The sequence below is a fragment of the Pagrus major genome, chromosome 11, assembly GCF_040436345.1.
Source record: "Pagrus major chromosome 11, Pma_NU_1.0".
Lineage (NCBI taxonomy): Eukaryota > Metazoa > Chordata > Actinopteri > Spariformes > Sparidae > Pagrus > Pagrus major.
In genome coordinates this window covers 999,870-1,021,502 of record NC_133225.1, presented here as the reverse complement: position 1 = coordinate 1,021,502, position 21,633 = coordinate 999,870, and the positions used below count along the sequence as shown (strand labels likewise).

General features: G+C 45.0%; 2 protein-coding genes across 4 annotated transcripts; one reads left to right on the top strand and one right to left on the bottom strand.

The window, feature by feature from the left end:
• Window positions 1-203: 203 nt before the first annotated feature.
• thop1 (thimet oligopeptidase 1) lies at window positions 204-12,520 on the bottom strand. 2 transcript variants are annotated; one of them, XM_073476667.1, is made up of 14 exons: window positions 12,432-12,520; window positions 10,497-10,703; window positions 7,351-7,499; window positions 6,510-6,617; window positions 6,071-6,173; window positions 5,828-5,985; window positions 5,378-5,513; window positions 5,047-5,189; window positions 4,677-4,900; window positions 4,386-4,587; window positions 3,438-3,624; window positions 3,231-3,359; window positions 1,622-1,758; window positions 204-503 (listed from the first exon to the last, which is right to left on the bottom strand). In XM_073476667.1, the coding sequence occupies exons 1-14, from the start codon at window positions 12,442-12,444 to the stop codon at window positions 342-344; spliced, it is 2,058 nt and encodes a 685-aa protein (XP_073332768.1). In that variant the 5' UTR covers window positions 12,445-12,520; the 3' UTR covers window positions 204-341. The 2 variants fall into 2 exon arrangements, with proteins under 2 accessions (XP_073332768.1, XP_073332769.1); XM_073476668.1 differs by having other exon boundaries at window positions 6,510-6,614; window positions 12,432-12,511.
• A 1,236-nt stretch (window positions 12,521-13,756) lies between these two features.
• On the top strand, window positions 13,757-21,213 carry sgta (small glutamine rich tetratricopeptide repeat co-chaperone alpha). Of its 2 annotated transcripts, none has more exons than XM_073476964.1 (12): window positions 13,757-13,899; window positions 15,183-15,329; window positions 16,942-17,045; window positions 17,235-17,325; window positions 17,466-17,565; window positions 18,206-18,310; window positions 18,661-18,796; window positions 18,960-19,022; window positions 19,189-19,226; window positions 19,328-19,600; window positions 19,690-19,813; window positions 20,437-21,213. In XM_073476964.1, exons 2-11 carry the CDS (start codon window positions 15,230-15,232, stop codon window positions 19,799-19,801), a joined length of 1,122 nt encoding a protein of 373 aa, XP_073333065.1. In that variant the 5' UTR covers window positions 13,757-13,899; window positions 15,183-15,229; the 3' UTR covers window positions 19,802-19,813; window positions 20,437-21,213. The 2 variants fall into 2 exon arrangements, with proteins under 2 accessions (XP_073333065.1, XP_073333064.1); XM_073476963.1 differs by having other exon boundaries at window positions 13,775-13,899; window positions 19,690-19,822.
• The last annotated feature ends 420 nt before the right edge of the window (window positions 21,214-21,633 follow it).

Below are 21,633 nucleotides of genomic sequence, written 5' to 3'. Positions count from 1 at the left end.
AACAACAGAAATGAGTGAGCGTGAAGCACGAGACAGAAACCGAATGTTCTGAAGTTTATTGTGTCGGGTCTGGTTTCCGGTTTCAGGTCTCAGGTCTGTGTTTTATTTTGAACTGAACCGGTCCGTGTCAGGTTGGACCCGACCTCGACGGCCCCTCATGTTTTCATGTGTTCATGTCACATCAGTCACTCACACACAGGACGTCACCTCAAATCATTTTATTTGCTGCTCATTTTTGTTGTTTAACATTTTACAGTTTTTTCTAGAAAACCTCAGTCCGTTGTTCTTTGTGAAATCTGTGGGTCACTGCTGGAGGGGGCGGAGCCGGCTGCTGTGATTGGTCAGCAGGGACACGGCGTGCTGGCGTCCTGCTCCACCGTTAGTCCTTTGCTCAGCAGGAACGCTTCCTGTTTGGGCTCCCGCCCGAGGAACTTCCTCAACATCTCAGAGGCGTCCTCGGAGCCGCCGGGCTGCAGGATGAACTTCCTGTAGTCCAGACCCACCTGGAGGACCAATCAGGAGACAGCAGTTCAAAGTCAGACAAATCACATCCTGAACTCACAGCGGCTCCGTCCGGATTCTACTTTTTCAGTAGGCTAACACTTTCCCTCTGCTTCCAGTCTTTGTGCTAAGCTAGGCTAAACACAAACATCTGGAGACGACAGAAAACAAGACGTCGACAGTCCGAAGCAAACTAACAAACACTAAAACAATAATATTTACATCATCCACGTTTGCATTTAAATATAATTTACACTATTACAAGACTACAGTAATTTATTGTGTAAAGGCTGAACAGACTCTGACTACTGAAATCCAACATGTAGCGCTTGTTTCAGCCTCAACTCAGCTCAGTCCTCTCAGTTCATGTCGAGGATTTCCATTCCATTAAGTTCATGAGACCCTGTGAGATCCTACAGCTGCACTGAATGTTGGAGCCAGAGTTCATCATGTCAGTGACTGTGATAAATGTTGGGCCCAACACACAGAAATACACCAAACACATCCAGTTCTGATTCTTCAGAAACAGTTTCATGGTGACTTCTGCTGTGACGTCAGCGGTGGACTGGACTCGCATCTTACCTTCCTGGAGTCTGTTCAGACATGTGGGGCATGAAAACTGATTGTTGCTTCTTCTTGTTTAGTTTGGACTCTGAGGACAGTCAGCAGACCTGATCCCAGACCAGCTGAGAGGTCTGGACGCTTCATACCGGAGCAGCACATCAGAAACAAGCCGTGCGATGATTTTAAACCCACAGAGAGTTTTAAAGTGTTTGACACACAGGAGGGTGTAAAGATCTGAGAACTGGACCGATGTGGTCTCTCCTTTTGTTAGAGACCCGTTAAAGACCGAGTTACAGTCGAGCCGAGTGAAGATACAAAAAAACACGATTTTCAAAATACAGCCGAGACAGAAGTCTTTAAACTCTTGAGACATTCAGCAGGTCGGCTGGTTTTTTGTCTTAAGAGTCCAGAGTTCTGGTGTTTACATCAAACTTTACAGAGCAAATTTTGTCACTTCAGTTTTTGATGTTTTAATGTATTTTCCCGCCCGTCATGTTTCTCCCATTGATCATTTTCACGTACTGCTGGTGTTATTTCATGTTCTGTGTGCTCTGACCTTTGGGTTCATGATTCCCTCCAGTTTGAAGCGAGCGAAGAACATGTCCATGGAGAACACCTCGCTCCACAGGTAACCGTAGTACTGAGCATCGTAACCGCCCGCCAGGTGCCCGAAGGTCGCCGGCATGTTGGTTCCTGCAGAGGGAGAAGGAAGGTCAAAGGTCAGAGAGAGCGGAGGAGGAAACAGTCTGGAGTTCAGCCATTTTAACCAAAGTAAAATATCATTTCACATCGAAATGTCAGAACACTGAAGTAAACAACAGAGTTGTAACGATCCATCGGTCCAGATTGATGGATCAGTTCAAAGCACAACAGTCCAGTATGACTGATGCAAAGTGAAAACATCGATCCACATCATCGCCTTTAAGATGTGCCTTTATTTTGAAATTCCCTGGTCATGCCTGAGTCGCCATCAAAGCACAAACATTCACACAGTGCTGACGAGTGTCAGCCAATCAGTGTAAAGTCAACTTTACTGCTCTAAACAGCTTATAGTTATTTATAATTATTGTTTTTTTTTTAAACTTTTTTGTCCAGAAGCAGAGGACAGCAGCTTCTTCTGTTACTAACAGTGTTCAGTGGCTGATAATATCATCTCATATCGATCAGACTTTGTGACATCAGTAAAAATCGTGTCATCATCTGAAGAACTGATGTAATATTGTGTTGTGATCATTCACACTCCTGGTTGTAACAGGAGGTGTTATTGTTGTTCTGCGCTGAGCCACCAGGTGGAGCCCGGTTCTGTTAGATGAGTGTAGTTCACAACATCAGTGTGCAGAACAAAGAGAGTCATCAATAATCTGAATCATCACTGAAGCAGCAGGAGATCAGTCAAACACGACGAATCAAGTCTGTTTCAAAACTACTGGAGAGTGAAAACGACTTATAACAATAGATGATGGTAGAAAAGACAAAGCAGTCAGACACCTGACACCTGACACCCGACACTGACACTGACACCCGACACTGACACCCGACACATGACACGACACCCGACACATGACACCCGACACATGACACATGATACTGACACCCGACACATGACACTCGACACCCGACACATGACACCCGACACCAGACACATGACACCCGACACATGACACTGACACCCGACACATGACACCCGACACCAGACACATGACACCCGACACATGACACTGACACCCGACACATGACACCCGACACATGACACCCGACACTGACACCTGACACCCGACACCCGACACCCGACACCCGACACATGACACCCGACACCTGACACATGACACCCGACACTGACACCCGACACTGACACCCGACACCCGACACATGACACCCGATACATGACACCCGACACCCGACACATGACACTGACACCCGACACATGACACCCGACACATGACACCCGACACATGACACCCGACACATGACACCCGACACTGACACCCGACACCTGACACCCGACACTGACACCCGACACCCGACACCCGACACATGACACTGACACCCGACACCCGATACATGACACCAGACACCCAACACATGACACCCGTCAGGAAGCTGCTGTGTTGTTGTTTTCTCTACCGACAGGTGTGGAGGTGTACCTGACCTCTGCAAAGACTGACCTGGTGAAGCAGGGATTCCCAGGATCTCCTGACTGAGGCGTCCGTACTCCTCCGCCGGGTCGACTCCGGTCCTGGTGTGCAGAGCCTGGTCCACTTTAGCAAGAACGATCTGCCTCAGGTTAAACAGACCTGCAGGAGAGTCACGGTTACCACGGAAACAGTGAAACAAACATTCAACAAAAGCAGAACTTCCTGTTCAGTACCCACCGGTGTTGGCGAGACGGGACTTGATGAGTTTGTCGAGCAGCTCGTCAGGGATGGCGTTGCCGGTCTTGTAGTGTCGGGACATCCTGAGCAGAGGCTCCCGCTCCCAGACCCAGTTCTCCAACATCTGAGACGGAGCCTCCACAAAGTCCCGCTCCACATGAGTCCCGCTGAACATGGCGTAGTCCGCCTGCAAACACCCGACACACCAGGACAACGAATCAGGACACAGCTTCTCCTCAGTCCAACTGTCCTGCAAACACTTGTGGCCCAAACTGTCATGTATGTCTCCATTCACACTGATTCCACTTCTGTATGGAAAGACATTTTCTGTGTCTCCACTTGATGTTTCATGACTGAACTGAAGCTGCTTCTGTGACTCATAGATGAAATAAAAGCTGGATGAAGTTTCCAAACATGACGGCCTGTTCAGTCTAAAAAAAGCTGCTCACCAGTGACTCATCCTACAAACAGTTTCAGCTGTTAAATTCTTTCTTTGACTGAACGTGAGTCATTCGTTGCTGAACTGCTCCTTCAAACTGTTTTTGTGTGATCGTACAGTCACTAGTTACTGCAGGTGTGTCAGTGTTTGTACTTCTGCAGAAGCTGAAGGAGTTTACATGGAGCTGCAGTCAGAGTCTGAGAGAGAGCACACGAGCTGAGTGTAACAGCTGTTTGCTGCTGATGTTAGCATGTTCAGCTAACAAGCTCACTGCCTACAGTAGTCATTAATGACTTACTTTGTGCACATTAAACACCCTTCGCAGAGCGTTTTAAACCAACTCACAGAGCTTGTTATTGAGCTACAGCTGATAAAACCTCCCACACAAACAAATGAGATGCTGCTTCAGTCTGAGATCAGTCTGAGAGTATGACAGGTGACAACAAAAAGGGTCATTAAAGACAGAAATCTGTCTGCATCGTGTTGAAGCTTCTGATTTATCAGCTGACCTCGGCACACAGCTGGTGCATGACGTGTCCGAACTCGTGGAAGTACGTCTCCACCTCGTCGTGCTGCAGGAGGGACGGGGCGTCAGCTGTCGGCTTGCTGAAGTTGGCCACCATGGCCGCCACCGACATCTGCCGCGTGCCGTCGGGCAGCAGACAGCCAGGCTGCAGGCCGAAACAGGCGGCGTGACCGTACTTCCCCTCCCTGCAGAGGACAGACAGGAGAGGAGACACTGAGGACACGTCTACACCTCCACCCCACAGAAACATGTCACCTCGCTGCTCAGCGCTCACCTGGGGTAGAGGTCCAGGTAGAACTGACCCACCACCTGACCGCTGCTGCGGTCCTTCACACAGTACAGAGTGACGTCCGGGTGCCAGACAGCGGCTCCGTCCAACAGCTCAAAGGACAGACCGAGAAGCTCCTGGTAGATGTCCAACAGACCCTGAGTCACCACCTCCATCGGAAAATACTCCTTCAGCAGGTTCTGATCCACAGCGTACTGAGTCTCCTCCACCTGAGAGAGGAGGAGGAGGAGGAGCAGGAGGAGGAAGGTGTGTAGAGGGATGAGGTCACTCTGGGAACTTTTATTCGATCCGTCTCTAACGGCTCTTTTTAGATTTAAGTTACTCCAACAGGTAAACGTGAACGTGCAGCTCTGACCTGGGTCATGAAGTAGCGGGTGTCCCAGGCGTGCAGCTCTCCATTAAAAGGCAGATTTCTCTTCTGACACTCCTTCTCCTTCAGTTTGAGGATGACCGTGCGTTCTTCATCACCCAGAGGCTTCAGCTTACGAGACAGCTCCTCTGAAAGACACGACGCAGAGGAGAGAAGATTCAAATCAGAGTTCTGGGTTTGTTCTGTTTACTCCTGGACGCCTCGTCAGAGAGATGAAACATAGAAAGTTTTAAAACTTCCAGAAAAGAAAAAGATAGGAAGGAATCAGGTGTGATGTCATTTAAACTTCAGTGTCGTGTTGTCGTTCAGGACTCACCCAGGAAGCCGGCCACCTTCTTTCCAGATTTGGCCATGTTCATCTCCAGGACGAAGTCGGCGTGGGTGGTGAAGCCGAGCAGAGAGCTTTTCTGAGCCCGAAGCTGCACCAGCTCCTTCAGGATGGCCGAGTTCTCCTGAAAACACACAGGACGTCGTCTGGTTTAGTACTTAAACGCAAAAGACAGATCTTTTTTTAAATGATGTCACCATGTTCCCAGATTTCTATCAGTAAAAGTATCACTGATAGAAAAACCCTTTAGCTGTTACAGTATTCGACGTGAATATAAAAACCTCAGTGATGAAAGACAACAAAATCATATTAAAAGAGTTGTTGCTAAAACATGTACATTTAATCTATTCAGGCTAAAAACCAACAATTACTGACATTGTTGAATAATCTGCAGATTAGTTTCACAATAAATTGTTCCATCGTTACTTCCTGTCTCACCTCTTTGCAGCGGGAGTTGAAGGCCTCCTCCAGCTTCCTGCGGGTTTCTGGGACGAAGCATTTCTTCATGGTGGGGAAGTAATGAGGATACTTCAGAGTGACCTTCAGCTTGTCCCCGTCCTGCTCCAGAGAGCTCAGGAAGTCCTCGGGGAGGCCGCCTGAAACAACACGTTTAACGTCTTAATACACCAGAGAGGAAGAGGAGGTCGGAGCGTCTGAAGGCTCTCAGAGCGACGGACTCACCCAGCTCGTCTCTGCTGAAGGACAGACTGGTGGTGTCCTCGTTCAGGTTCTTGTTGAAGTCGATGCTCAGGTTGCTCAGCTTCTTCTTGATGGTTTTGATCTCCTGTTACAGCAGAGCGATGCATCAGACTCAAATATTTACATCAGAGGCAACACAGAGAGTTTAAAACAGAGGATATAGCCCCATTAATACATGCTGTCCTACAGGCTAACATCAGTGTTAGCTTCTCCGACAGGCTAACATCATTCATGTGGTTCCTTCTGCTGTGATATTTCAGATACTTTGAATTTAGGTCAGGACAGGATTTTCTTTCCTAAAATGAAACTCTGGGGTTATGTGGCAGAAATGTTAAATTGTCTAAAAGGAGAGGTGGACTCGGCTCTCTGTGAAGCTTTCCTGGATTAATACAGGTTAAAACGAGGAAGGAGCAGTGGGCACCTCTTGTGTCTCTCTGGGCAGGTGGAGTCCGTTCCTCTTCCCCAGTTTGATCAGTCGCTCCATGTAACGCTTGGACTCTGCAGTGAGGCTGTCAGCATCCACTTTCTTCTGCAGACAAAAACACAAAGACTTCATGAGAACAGAAAAAAAACAGGACGATGAGAGACGAAGTGAAACAGGTCATCAGAACTTTTATCTGCAGCTACAATAGTTTCATCTTTGATTCCACATCGTGATATGAAACAGTTCACCTCACCAGAGTGCCACTAGTGTTGGACAAGTCGTCACATTCAGTTTGTCACATAAATCCAGGTTTTCCTCTAAACTGACAACATTTTTAGAAAATGTATTAAATATTTTGGCTTCTCAATAAATCGACTGTTTGTTCAACACAGCATCAGAAAATCCTCAAACATGCTCTTTACTCCCAACATGGTGTCTTTACTGCTTTTTATATTTAAAAAACAAACTAAAATACAAAAAAAAGGTAATATAAGAAACACTTTTTAGCAGCTGGAGTCAATAAGTGTCTCTTTCATTTCTGCCTGAAAAATAACAACTAAATCTGAAACTGATAAAAGAGCTGTCGTTAACTTTCTGTCAATGAACTGATTCATTGATTGGCTCATCATTTCATCAGAAAACGCTAAAACAATCATATGTACTCTAATTTACATATACATATACACACATATATATACATATACACACATATATATACATATACACACATATATATATACATACATACATACATACACACACATGGCTGATGACAGACCTATAAAGAAATCAATCAATGCCTGCCGATTGGCTGGCAGCCTGCTGTCCGTCAGCTCACCTCCAGAGCGACGATCCTCAGGTAGACGTCCTCCCTCATGCTCATCTCCACGTCGAACTCGGACAGACGCTTGTCGGCCTCGGTGCTCGCCGTTCGGACCTCCTTACAGGAAGACACGTGCTGCGGGAAGTCCAACATGTTCCTCTGGACTGAGGTGCAGGAGGCGGAGTCAGACAGGAGATGGGCGGGGTCAATTGGGAGAGGGGCGGGGTCATGTGAGAGAGGGGCGGAGACACTTCAGTTAGTTTGATGGATCTCCTGAACTGTCTGCAGCAGATCGACGCTGACCGGAGCTGCAACTACTTAAAGGTTTTAAATAACACACATCAGTGTAATAACAGAGAACTGAAGAATACAGTGACTTCACAGTGACGTCTTAAATCTGCTGCTTCTGTGTAATCCTGCTGACAAACCAACAAACAGATGGACTCAGGTGAAACCTGTATATCAGTATACCGACATCAGTGTTTAAAATAACACTTCTGCTGAAATGATGTGACACGATTTTAATTTTAAATAATGAGCTTTCAGTTTCAATCAAAAATCTACATCAGAAGCAGAATCTCCTCCTCTGTGTTTCAGTTTGCTCCACAGTTACTGTCAGTTACAGTTACAGTCAGTTACAGTTAGTTATTACTTTCTAAATGTATTGAATGTAACCACGTGGCCTCGGTGTGGTCCAGTCAGACCACACCTGATGTCGTGCAGCTCATCTTTTTAAAGAAGAATCTGGAAATGTAAATGAGTCGGGGAATAAAACACACGATCTTTACCATCAAGACCTGATATGAGATAAAAGACGAGATAAAAGACGAGATAAAAGACGAGATAAAAGACGAGATAAAAGATCAGATAAAAGACGAGATAAAAGACAGAACCATCTGAAAAATAAAGTTTCAATCAAATACTGAACCACATCGTACGTTTGGAGAATCGAGTTATGATCTAAACGTCATCACGTGATACATTTTCTACTTGTTCTGACTGAAATGCCGTAAAATAAACCAGCACTTTGTTAATTTTCTCTCGTTCAGGTGTTCACTCATCAACAGTGATTATAATTTAAACAGATGAGTTAATGTGACATGTTCTCTTCAGTACTATTAACAGTATTCTTAATTCTCCCCAATCTGCTTGTCTTGATGTTTCCTCTGAGACCTGCGAAACATTTCTCCACCTTTTTGTTGAAAAGATTGTGACTATGAGAGGACACATCTCCCCCTTCTTGCGACCCAACCATCACTGTCACCTGCTCTGCTGTTTTTAACCAGTTTGAGCCTGTGTCTCTGTCTCTTCTAAAGGAAACCATTGGTCATATGAAACCCTCAGCTTGTCCCACAGATGCTGTCCCCTCTCGTTTTGTAAAAGATACTTGTGAGACTATAGGACCAAACATCCTAATCCTAAACCCCTTGGTTGTCCCAAGGTCAAAGCTGAAGCACAGATTGCATCTGTGGCCCCCACACTCTGGACGAGCTGCCTCTAGATGTTCGGCGGGCCCCACACCGCCTGTTTTTAAATCTCGCCTCAAAACTCATTTTTATTGTTTGGCTTTTAATTCAGTATGAGAGTGTCCCCTGTCCGTCCTTGGGTCTGTCTTAACTGGTCTTTGTGTTGTTGTTTTTTACTATGTTAGCCATTTTCAGTTTTATTGTACAGCACTTTGGTCAACTGTTGTTTTTAAATGTGCTTTATAAATAAATGTTGATTGATTGATTGATTGATTGATGGATGATGATGATGATGATGACATCAGTGACCGTGCGTCTCCTGCAGCAGCAGCGTTTTGGGTGTTTTCAGGTTTTCAGCGGCCTCCACACAAAAGCCTTGTCTCTATTGTAGCAGCAGCTGGTTCAGCTGATTTCTCTACAAACTGCTGATGAGTCTTTACCATCACATACTGATTCTGCTGACTCAGCTTTACTGCACAGCTCACAATGGACCAACACAACCTGCCCGTGCTGTCAGGTTCACGCTGTGTTCAGCTCCCCATTCAGTCAGGTGGGCAGAAATATCTGGAGGCTCCATCAAAATAATAGTGAGCTGGTCTGTGACGCTGCTGCAGGTTCAAGTGTCAGATACATCTTCTTCCTCACACTGTTGTTCCTTCATCACCACCAACACACACACACACACACACACACACACACACACACACACACATAAAACTATATATTTGCGAGTAGTTTTTAAAGATTTTAAAGAACCGGCCACATACAGGAAGTCAGAGAGCCACATGTTGGTTTGGATCTTTACATGGAAATTTTTAACAATAAGAAAACACAGAAAAATATCAGACTTCTACTTTAGTTTGGGTCATAATTCACAGTACATCCACACTGAGCTGTGTGTGTGTGTGTGTGTGTGTGTGTGTGTGTGTGTGTGTGTGTGTGTGTCTTCCTGCCTCCTCTGACTCTCTGGGATCAGTTTAAATATTTAAATGTCTTTTCAACAACTGTGGTCACAAAAGTTTCCTGCTGATCAATAAATGTTGAAGAGGATCAGCTGTTTGTTCGTCTGAGTCGTTCCTGCCTCAGAAACATGAAGTGAAAACACAACGTGTTCTTTGAAAAGTTAACCCACTGACTGCAGATCCGGTTTTCACTGATGATAATTTTAGTTGCACATTTTTATAGTTTGTTTTCTTTCTCCAACATGTGAGACGTGTAAAAGCTGCTGAACAGAAATGTCTACGACGTATTAAAACTCATTGCGGCCTCTGTGTTCTTTACCTCCTGAACTTCAGTAACAGCAGCAGAGTATGAGATCTCAGATATCAGAGTGCCCTTGAACACAACACCAGGAACAGTTCCTGCTCTTATCAGCACCGTGTCACTACGATAATGTGGACTTTTCAAAGAGACTGTGATGATTTCTCTCTGCAACAAGTTTTACATTTTCATGAAGTCAAACTGAAACGAGCGGCGGCCTGAAAGGAGGAAACCGGCAAAAAAACTGATGGAAGCACAAGAAATGTTGTCACCTTTTACCACACAGGGACATACTGTTACTTAATGCACGTGAGAAATATGCTTCGTCCACTGCTGTTTCACTGGTCTCCGACTCTCAGTAATATATTTTTGACCTCCTTGTTGTAACAAAAGTCAGACTACAAGATGAATAATCATCAGAACAGGTGAGCTCACCGGTGTACTCGACCTCCACGTCAGCCAGCGCCTTCAGCGTGTTCTCGAAGGTGATGCTGTCCAGGTCCAGCGCTCCGACACGGTCGTACACCGTCTTGGTGTTGGTGATGAGCTCATCAGAAAGCTGCTGGATCTGCTCCGGGGTCAGGTCCCAGCGCAGCCGGTTCTCAGAGCAGACCGGCACCGGGCTGCCAAACACCACCTCACCTGGGACAACGAGAGGCAACAGGACCGGTGAGGAGAGGACGGGACAGAACGGGACGGGAAATGACAAGACGGAAGGAAAGGAGAACATTTTTATTATGAGACAACCGTTTCAGAAGTTTCAGAATTATTTCACGTCTTCAGCTTCTGACAAAAATAAAAGTTCCCTCTAACATTTTGAGACAGTGATGAATTATATTTAGATTGTTCATTATCGTGTGTTGTTCTACATAAAGTCTCTCCTGATTGGTTGAACATATTCCTTCATCTTCCTCCATTTTATCTCAGCTTTACATTGTGACTGTCGCAGGTCTGAGATCTGACACAGATCTGATGAACTGAATGTCACCAGCAGATGTCAGGTCCTCCCTGCAGGAACACCTGGAAACAACACGTCCACCTCTGGCTCTGCAGTAACGTCAGGTATATGCTGGACTCTCTCCAATGACTGCTCATCATACATAATGTATTAACAATTTTCTCTTCATTTCAAATGTTACTTATCAAAATTATTACAAACCCAATGAAATCAATTGACTTCTGTGAACCCTACAGTCACTTTTCACTGCGTTTTACATCCAACACACCAGACGCCACTTTGATTGAGTCAGAAACTTCTTTTCACACAATCTCTCTGCGTTCTTCACCAAATATAAGATATAAAACCAGATAAACAGCAGGTAAAACTGTTGTTTGGTGGATCAGCAATTTGCCGAACTCACAAGCACAATATGACAATTTAGATAACGTATGATCTTGTTTTTTCTGTTATGCGGTGACATCTTTGGCAGCAACATCTTTAAATCTGAAGATTTGTTAAATGGAGTTTGGCGCATTGTTCCTTTTACTGTTCAGCCTGTTTTACACTCAAAATGAGTTCAGGACATTAGGATGTGGGTGAATATATGTAAAAAAATATTCACAAAACACAAAATAAAAATTCAGATCCTTCACAGAATAAACCTCCAGTGAAACACTCAAACATCAACATAACAGACTCATTGTGAGGAGTGTCACACACCTGTCACCACTTTAGTTCAGTCAGATTGTGCGCTCCCAACATAAAGAGATATAAAAAGTGATAATCAGCGTGTATGTGTGTTGTTTGTGTGCCGAATTCATAAGCACAATATGACAATTTAGGAAATGTACTTTTTTTTTTTTTAACGCACTGATATTTTTGGCAGCAACCAGCTTAAACTTTAAATCCAAATATTTCTTAATGGAGTTTGGCACATTGTTGCTTTCAAACGTGTATGATGGGAGATTAAATAAGGTTAATTGTTAATCCAGCTGTAATCCGCGCTGCGGTCCTGGAGGATGAAACTGCCTTTAAGAACAACACATTTCTCAACAGTGACCTGAGCTCAGCGAGCAGGCGGAGTGAGCTAACAGCTAACATGCTACACACCACAGCAGAATCAAGCCCGAACTGTGGAGAAACGAGCCTCCATCATAACACGCCGGCTGTCTCTCGGTTATTCGACACTAAACGGTGGCTAACGTCAAATAACTTCTCCGGTGGATTTCACTGAACGGGCTCAGGTGCTAGCCTGGAGAGTAGCAGCTAAGCTAGCTCACGTTAGCGCTGAGACCGACTTTAGCTAAAACAGATTCCGTGATCGAAGCTAATTAAGTCTAATTGATCCCAGAGACAGTCAGAGGGGAAACATGGCGGCCACAGAGCTGGTACCGACTCGGTACCGTTAGAAACAACAGAACTTGGCTCACCTGTCGGCCCCATGGTTCAGATCGCTGTCGGTTAGTCGGAGTGGTTGACTGTCAGAGCGCCGCGCGGCAGGTCACCGCACCGCCGGCACAACGGCTACGTTTCCGGTGATGCATTTCAAAATAAAACCCCACTCAGAGTTAGAGCATTAAAGGAACAATCGGTGATTAAAATGTCAGAAGAGTAAATCAAACAGTAATGAAACGTGTTCTCACTCCTGAAAGGATTCACAGCATTTTTCAAACTCCATAAATAACTTCATCTTCTTACTTGTACTGTTGCACCTCGAGCTGTTGCAACATGAATTTCCCTGTTGTGGGATGAATAAAGACAATCTTAATCTTAATCTTAATCTTAATCTACTTCATTAATATGTATTGTATCGCGTATTTCTCATTATTTACTGTATCATTCCTATAATACGGTCTTATTCTATCTTAAACATTTTAATTAAAAAATTATATTTCCTTACAGTTTAGTCTACATATTCAAATCTATTTTTAAATATTGTATACTGTATGCTAGGGCCTTGAACTAATATCACGATATTTTGAGGCCATATCGTGATATAAGATATATACCTCTATTTTGAAATCTTCTTAAAAGCACCCTGTATATCACAGTACTTTCCACTGAATAGACTCTACTTCCAGAGTGAGTTTGCAACAATAATGTAGGGATGACTGTTGGTACTGTCAAAAAATATGAACACAAAGAAGTGAGAGAACAAGTAGCACAGTCTGCTAACGTCACTGTGATGAGCCTTTAAAACCAGGAAGCCCTACTGTGTGCATATATACTATATTTATACTACAGTTAGCCTACAGTATATATAGTACAATCGAAGCAACACAGTATTTTTTAGTTTTACATTTCTCTTTAGGATTGTTTGTCGCAGCAGAATAATAAAGATGTATCAGTGGGACATCTCACAGTATAATAAACCTGTCAGCGCCCCCTGGTGGACAAACTCAAACCCGTCTGTGATGTTTCTCCATTAGCTTTAAACTCTAGCGTGTTTTTAATAGTTGCCGTTTAATATGCTCTTCTTATTTATATCCTAAACTAACTCTCGTGTTGTTTGTGGTGTAATACATTGTTACTCTGCTGCATCAATTTAGTATCTGTATCGAATTTGTTTCTTACACTGATCCAACACCTGCTCACCAGCTGGGGATCAGGTCATTTACCCGTCGTCTTTCTGTAAACTGTCACAAAAATAAGATTAGGATTTTGTTTTTAATGTTTTTATTCTGAAGGCGAGTTTGCCAAATTTCCGGTATCTGCCAGCTTTGCTGGTAACTTGACGCCGGATATCAACCACACCACACCGGCGCCTTCGACTGACGACGTAAGTCTGCGACAAGCTAATTAGCTAGCTGAGTGACGGCTACGACAAATCGAAAGAGCGGATCTAAAGTCAACTATCTGTTACCGGGCTAATCCACACCCGACATACAGAGACAACTGGTAGGTGAACACGTTACTGTGTTATCGTGTTAGATTCAGCAGCATGACAGTTTCTTACATGTGGCAGCGCCGTTATAGTCAACGGGATGCGACCAGCAAGCTAGGTAGCCGTTAGCAGCGTGCCGCTGTGGTTTGGAGAACACGTCACGCCAAGCCCCTTTTAAAACTCTGGAAATACAACCTGACATTGCTCCTGAGTCAAACTGTTCGCCTGTTAGAATGAAAGTTATTACATGTAATCGACTGTCAATAACCACTCTTCAATTCGGCATACATTTCATACTTACATAAATAACATAAATACTAATACAACTACAGCTTTGAGTAGCGGGTTCGACCGACGTTACCGCACGATCCCTCCCGGGAAACAAAGTTCATTAGTGGGCAGCAGGTGACGACTAGCGTTAATGAGACAAAAGTATTTTAAGTGACATTCTATTAAGATTAGCTGATGCCCGATGAGTCAACCACAATCCGATTTAAAACATGTCTCGACGTTTCCAGCCGTGCTAAGTCTAGTTTGAACACATCTCTTCAATGCAAGGCAGCGTTAAACTGACAGATTTTTGAATGGGGATTCGTTTAAACTCTACAGTTTTACATGTAACGATAGCTAAACGATAGGCAAGCGTACACTGTTTTTACTTTTGTTGGCATGCTAGCAGGCTAAGCTAAAAGTAACTAACCAGCTAACTTTGTTGATAGAAAACACGTTGAAGTTCAGAGTGACCTCCTCAGAGACGTGACTGAGCTTTAACTCACAGCTAACAGTTAGCTAATTGTCTGCTTAACGTTGCTCTAGCGGTGATGGCTAGTGTTAGCTGGCAGCCGCTAGCATTACAAAGACAGTCATGCCGAGTTATACTTAGCCTGACTTACTAGAATATTCTCCAAGCTAATGCTAAAGAGGGGGGTGGCTAACTGAGTGTGACAACAGTGCGCCTCTATGCGACACTGTGCTGAGGAGGAGGAGGAGCAGGAGGAGCAGGAGGAGGTCACCGTTACATCTGATCCAAGTTACAAAAGTAACGTTGTTTTAATAACATGGCAGCTGACTTCTCCTCCTCCTCCTCCCCCTCCCCCTCCTGCTCCTGCTCCTCCTGCTGCTCCTCCTCCTCCTGCTCCTCCTGCTGCTCCTCCCCCTCCCCCTCCTCCTCCTCCTGCTCCTCCTCCTCCCCCTCCTGCTCCTGCTCCTCCTGCTGCTCCTGCTCCTCCCCCTCCTCCTCCTGCTCCTCCTGCTGCTCCTGCTGCTCCTCCCCCTCCTCCTCCTGCTGCTCCTGCAGGGTCTCTCCCCCTCAGTGACCACAGAGAGGTCCGAGCCTCCATCACCATGACAGACAACAAGCGTCTCGCCTTCTCCATCATCCAGTTCCTCCATGATCAGCTGCAGTCGGGGGATCTGAGCTCAGGCGCCCAGGAGAGCCTGGAGGGTGAGTCCAGACACGCGCTAACAAACAAACAAACAAACAAACAAACAAACAGCTGACACTTGTTGCTGTTACCTGTTGGTGTAGCAGTCACGTGACAGCAGCTGAGACTGCGGTTTGATCACGTTTGGGTTGACAGAACATCTTCTGTATGTGAGGTTCGGTTTGTGGCCTTAAGTATCAGCAAGTTAATCTTATTGAGGTAAACATGCTCAAGTAAATTATTTATTTCTTTTAAAGTTATTGAATTGATAAAATCAATGTGCCTCATGCAGGATCATGTTCATAATCTTCCCTGAAAGCTCTTTACTTCTTTCTGTGAGGTTTAAAGTTGGATCCACTGAACCTCCCCAACATACGAACACACAACGAAGTGAGATCTGATGTCACTAACTGTGGTCCCAGGTTGGGTTATATAAATCTGCCTGTTCTGTTTGTGGGCAAAATTCTTAGATAAAAATGTTAGAAAGAAAATCTGAGCGCAGCCGACAACACTGAGCTGTGCTGTGTTCTGTCCGGCCCGGCCTGCTGGTGCTGCAGCATTTTGCTCCACGTGACGGTGAAAAGAGTCTGAATGTAAAAATGATTTGGTCCCATCGGGGATCGATTTTCTTCTGACAACGAGTCGGATTCATTCAACTTGGATGCTGACGGATCAGTTATCTGCAGCTTCTCGTGTTCACAGATGAAAAAGACAAACATCTCTGGCTGCAGGTCACATCAGCTGTTACTGATTAATGTTAACTGAGTGAGAAACCTGACGACAACATGAAACAGAAATTCTGTTTGTGTCTGAACTCGAACAAAGATCATCTGTGAGGGAAGATGTTCCACTCTGTAACAGCGCTGTACTCCAACAGAGTGAGGCCTCTTCTCTAAAAAGACATCAGCTGATGTCACATTGTCCTGTGTAACATTTATTAATATCAGATCAATAACTTAAAACGATCATGAATCAGAACCTTCAGTGTTTGGATCTGTTCTTTCAATGTGTCAGAAATATATTTAATCAACAGTTGATTAAATATAAGTATTGAATCTGACTCAGTATCAGCAGATGATCAGTATTAACGGACTCATTCAGGGAGGTCACGGCCCGCCTTCTTCAGCTAACCCCAAATTTAAGATGTGAAATGTGGCCAAAGACACGACGTGTGCAGATGTTCACGTGTTGTTGAGGCAGTCCTACTTGAAAAATGACTCTATCAGATATTTATATTCTATATTAGATAGTTAATTTGAAGTTATGAGGTCGTAATTACCACAAACATTTAATCTAATTGAATAGATCAGTGTTTTAATTTATTTCTGTCTAAATGAGTCGACTCCATATTTCTGATGTTATGTTGTCTTTTTACTTCGTACATTCATGTCAGCAGAATTTAGATTATTCTAACTCTAGTAACCATATTTCTACATAAAACCTACATCTGCACATGTAGACTACTTACATGAATACTTACCTGCAGTGCTTGAATCAAAAATTTAGTTCAAATTTGTATTGAAAAGTCTTAAAAGTATAAATTTGAGTGTCTGATTCTCGTCAGTCTGATTCTCTCATACGACTCGCGTCTGTTTATGTCCTCCCTGTTAAACTGAGTTTGTTGCTCTACAGTTGCTGTTCAGTGTTTGGAGACGGCGTTTGACGTTTCGACTGACGATCAGAGCCTCGCCGTCCCCATGACGTTACCAGAGATCTTCGCCTCAGCCACAGAGCAGGTGAGGAACAGCATGAAATCAGGACAGCTGAAGGTCCAGCTGAGGTCGTGATGCTGCCATGTGTTTAGGGGCTATTTTCCAGGATGGTCTGACTCTGTGTGTGTGTGTGTGTGTGTGTGTGTGTGTGTGTGTGTGTGTGTGTGTGTGTGTGCGTGTGTGTGTGTGCGCGCGTGTGCGTGTGCGTGTCAGCTTCCAGTTGAGTCGCAGGTCAACAACAACTCCACCCAGAACTCCCTCACTGAGGAACAGAGAGCCGAGGCCGAGACACTCAAAACTGACGGTAAGACGATGATGACGATGATGAAGGAAACTCTTCCTCGCTGCTTCACCCAGACGTATTTTTAAAGATGCTGCCGTCGTCTTCGCTTTCTCGTCTTGATTTTATTAGTTATGACGTGATGTGTTTTGTCTTGACTGCAGGAAACGACCAAATGAAAGTGGAGAACTTCTCTGCTGCTGTTGAGTTTTACTCAAAGGCCATCGCCATCAACCCTCAGAACGCTGTCTACTACTGCAACAGGTCAGTGTGCCGCCAGGACGCTTCAGTTTAAAGGAGGTCTGACTCACCGGATGGACCTCAGACCTCCGCCCACGACCACTGATTGGTTTAAAGAAACACAAACACAGCAGGATGATGATGATGATGATGATGATGATGAGTACAGACGGACCTTTCTCCAGCGATGTGGTCGGGTTATGTGAGACTAATTTAAAGTTATACTATAAAGGATTTCCTGATTAAAAAAAAAAAGTATAGATATAAAAGTAACCCTCCACAGAGACTCTGCCTGTGCTCTATTAGTTTCTGAGTATTTTGCTGTAATCAGGACGTTTGTGTTCGGTCAAATGTTTAAAGGAACAAACCTCGACAGGGCCTTCACGTGTCAGTGACAATTTGAGTTTGTTAATGTCTCCTGGTTGTGCGTCCGGTCGTGTCCACATCATCCCAGAACCTCATGAACCTGATCTCAGGACACCTTCAGGGAATTTCTTCAAATTTAAGACAAACTCCCAGTAGTTAAAAAATAACAAATGTCTAACAGCAACATGACGAAGTGATGACATTTTATATTCACAAAGGTCAAAGGTCAACTTCCCTGTGACCATATTTCACCATTGTCAGATACTGAATGGTGTTGATGTGATGTTTGTGTGTTCAGGGCTGCAGCGTACAGTAAACTGGGGAACTACGCTGGAGCGGTGCAGGACTGTGAAAGGGCCATCAGCATCGACCCAAACTACAGCAAAGCCTACGGCAGGATGGGGTACGTACACCAGAGTGTAGAAGGAAAACAGAGATGACTGAAGTACAGAGACACGTTCTCCAAATCAGACTTCACACTGAGACGTGGTGTGTTTTATAAGAGCAACGCAAGATAATGAATTGGTTCATGTTTTAAAGAGCAGAGTTGCAGTTATGTTCCTGATGGGAGTCGTGGTGCGTTCACTGTCCCCTCTCTGTGTTGCGTTCGCTGTCCTCTCTGTTGCGTTCGCTGACCTCTCTGTTGCATTCGCTGACCTCTCTGTGTTGCGTTCGCTGACCTCTCTCTGTGTTGCGTTCACTGTTCTCTCTGTGTTGCGTTCGCTGACCTCTCTCTGTGTTGTGATATTACAGTTTGGCTCTGGCCAGCCTCAACAAACACACAGAAGCAGTCAGTTACTATAAGAAAGCTCTGGAGCTCGACCCCGACAACGACACGTACAAAACCAACCTGAAGATCGCTGAGGAGAAGATGGAAACATCCAGTCCAGTAAGAACCGAACAGAACAGAACCGAACAGAGGAGAGCGAGGGGAAATGTTTGTCTGAGCAGTGATTAGGGGATGGATCCTCACTTCTCTCTCTCTCTCTCTCTCTCTCTCTCTCTCTCTCTCTCTCTCTCTCTCTCTCTCTCTCTCTCTCTCTCTCTCTCAGACAGCAGGGATGGGTGGAGTGGATCTGGCCGGTCTGCTCAGTAACCCCGGCTTCATGAACATGGTGAGATCTGACTCTGTTCAGCATCCAGCTGATAATCTTTCCAGTAAAACGTCCTCTTCTGTCTTTTGTCTCCGTTGTTTTTCTTCTTCTTGTACATCCTGTTTGACGTCGGCTCAGTGTGTCTTAATAAAGTTTAATTGAATATCGTCCCTCTGTGTGTCTGCAGGCGTCCTCTCTGATGAACAACCCTCAGGTTCAGCAGCTGTAAGTACATCTGAGTTTCTCAGCAGGTGTTTCAGCGTTTCTTCTTCTCTGGTTCATTGAGGTTAACTTCCTGTCTCCCCTCTCTCCCCTCTGTCCCCCAGGATGTCAGGGATGATGTCAGGAGCGTACGGTGGGATGGGAGCAGGAGGTGGAGGTGGAGGTGGAGGAGGAGGAGCAGGAGCAGGACTAGGAGCAGGACTAGGAGGAGGACTTGGAGGAGGACTTGGAGGAGGTCTAGGAGGAGGACTAGGAGCAGGTCTAGGAGCAGGTCTAGGAGGAGGAGCAGGAGGTGCAGCACCAGGTGCAGCAGCACCAGGAGCTGCTGGAGCTGCTGGAGCCGCTGGAGCCGGAGATTTATCAGGACTAATCCAGGCGTACGTACCTCAGCAGACAGATGATAGATTATTATTTCTCCCACAAACTTCTGAAACATGATTTGCTGTTGTGTCCGTCTGTGTTGCAGAGGTCAGCAGTTTGCTCAGCAGATGCAGCAGCAGAACCCCGAACTCATCGAACAGCTGAGGAGTCAAATCCGCAACCGAACGCCCAGCGCTGGAAACGAGGAGCAGCCATGACATTCAGATCCAGTAAATCCAGTAAATATTGTAAATACTGAATAGTTTGCTATTTAGAAAAAGAAATGAAGACGACTCTGCTCGGACCGCACTCTCCACTTTGTGTGTCTTCTGTAATGTGTGTCCTCTGATGGAACTGTGTGCGAGAGGTCGCAGTTTCAATGAGCGTCGGCTATTGGCGATGCACCACAGAGCACCTCTCCTGCAGGACCGCTGACGGCTGTCAGCAGAACAGTTGAGCGCAGAGTCGGTTAAACTTCGTCTGGTTCGAAGGAAGTTTAACCGACTTCGCTAACATTCATTAGCAGAGCAGCTGAGAGCGGCCGTGCCTCACGCTGCCCTCCACTTCTATCAACCTTCTCCACATCAGTCTCAGTTAGTGTGATGTCCTCACGTGTACAGGATACCAGGTTAAATTAAAAATGTTGGTTTTTCATACCAACATTTCAGTGCTTGAATTTGAGTGGAAAATTTATTTGAGCCATTGAAGTTGTATTCATAAAGTAATATAACTTATTTATGGCCAGATTTTTCGGGGATCCTCTGCTGGACTGGTCTCAGTGTGTCAGTGTGTTTGTTCTTGTTTCATTTGTGTTTTGGTGCTGACGAATCTTTTTATTTCCTGTGTGTTTCAGGTTGGACAGGTTTTCTGTGTGGAGGAGGAGAAGAGCTGATCTGGATCGTTTATAACTCGAAGGACTAAAAGGAAGCTGTTTTTGTTTCTTTGTTCCATCACTGAATATTTCCTGCACGAGAGAACGAGAGGCCTCCCGCTTCATTCAGGAGCCACGTCACCAAAAAACAACAAACACACACTTCCTGCGGCTCTGTGTGGTTTTGAGGAAGAACATTTTGACTTTAACACTTTAATATCAAACACAGATTCATTGTCATCATATTGTCACGCTCTAATAGGAACATGGATCCAGATGAGTTTAAAACAGAGGCTTGAAATTTCTTCTTAAAACTACACAGTGTAACTTTAATGCAATGTTTTCTGTCCCAGGACCTTGTTTTGTGTGTGTGTGTGTGTGTGTGTGTGTGTGTGTGTGTGTGTGTGTGTGTGAGAGTGTGTGAGAGAGAGAGTGTTTGTGACTCGGCCTACTTTTAGGGACATATTCAGAGCTGAGACCAGTTAATTGGGGACAAAGTCGTGTCCCTGTTTGGGGAGAAGCTGATGTTTGGGTCAGTGGTTATTGTTAGATTGAATGTAAGTTTATGTGATGACCCTAAAAGTAAGCCAGTCAAGGTGTGTGTGTGCACGTGCGCGTGTGTGTGTGTGTGTGTGTGTGTGTATCCGGGTTCATTTAGTGTGTTAAGCTGGTCGGTCACATGGAGCTGTGAGGAGGCAGCGGGAGGCGGAGAGCTGTTCAAACAGTCTGAGAATTAAAAAGAGCATCTCAACATTTTAACTCTGTTTTCTGTCTGACGTCTGTTGATTCCGATCGATCAATATCTGCAGTTTGTTTTCTGATCAGCAGCTTCACAGAGACACGGCTGTAATCCTCACTGAGGTGTTCGATCTGATTTAAAGGGACAGTTCACCCCAAAAGTAAGATTCAGATCCCAAAACGTTACTTGCACCCTCGACGTGCGGTCAAGCTTGTGCACCCACTTCAGACACAACGCTGTTTTACTGTGAAGCTGCAGAAACTTCAGCTGACTTTCCATCAGCATGGAGGGAGGAGATGATGACTGGATTTACTGTTCCTTTAAGGCTGCTGCAGATGTGCTTTATGCTTAAAGTCACAATGATCAGTTTAATTTCATCACTTTTCACAGCGGGTCTGTTTTTACCAGAGCTGCTCCTGTCTGAAGATGGAGGACTACTT

Bases quoted from the DNA above. Each gene is read 5' to 3' on its own strand.
- thop1 (XM_073476667.1), bottom strand. The intron at 6,618-7,350 runs GTGAGCTGACGG...TTTTGTCTGCAG, and splicing joins TGAGGATCGTCGCTCTGGAG to AAGAAAGTGGATGCTGACAG. The intron at 4,901-5,046 runs GTCAGAGCTGCA...CTCCTCTCTCAG, and splicing joins CCCGCTACTTCATGACCCAG to GTGGAGGAGACTCAGTACGC.
- sgta (XM_073476964.1), top strand. From the start codon at position 15,230: ATGACAGACAACAAGCGTCTCGCCTTCTCCATCATCCAGTTCCTCCAT. The intron at 17,046-17,234 runs GTGAGGAACAGC...TGTGCGTGTCAG, and splicing joins TCGCCTCAGCCACAGAGCAG to CTTCCAGTTGAGTCGCAGGT. The intron at 18,797-18,959 runs GTAAGAACCGAA...TCTCTCTCTCAG, and splicing joins AGATGGAAACATCCAGTCCA to ACAGCAGGGATGGGTGGAGT.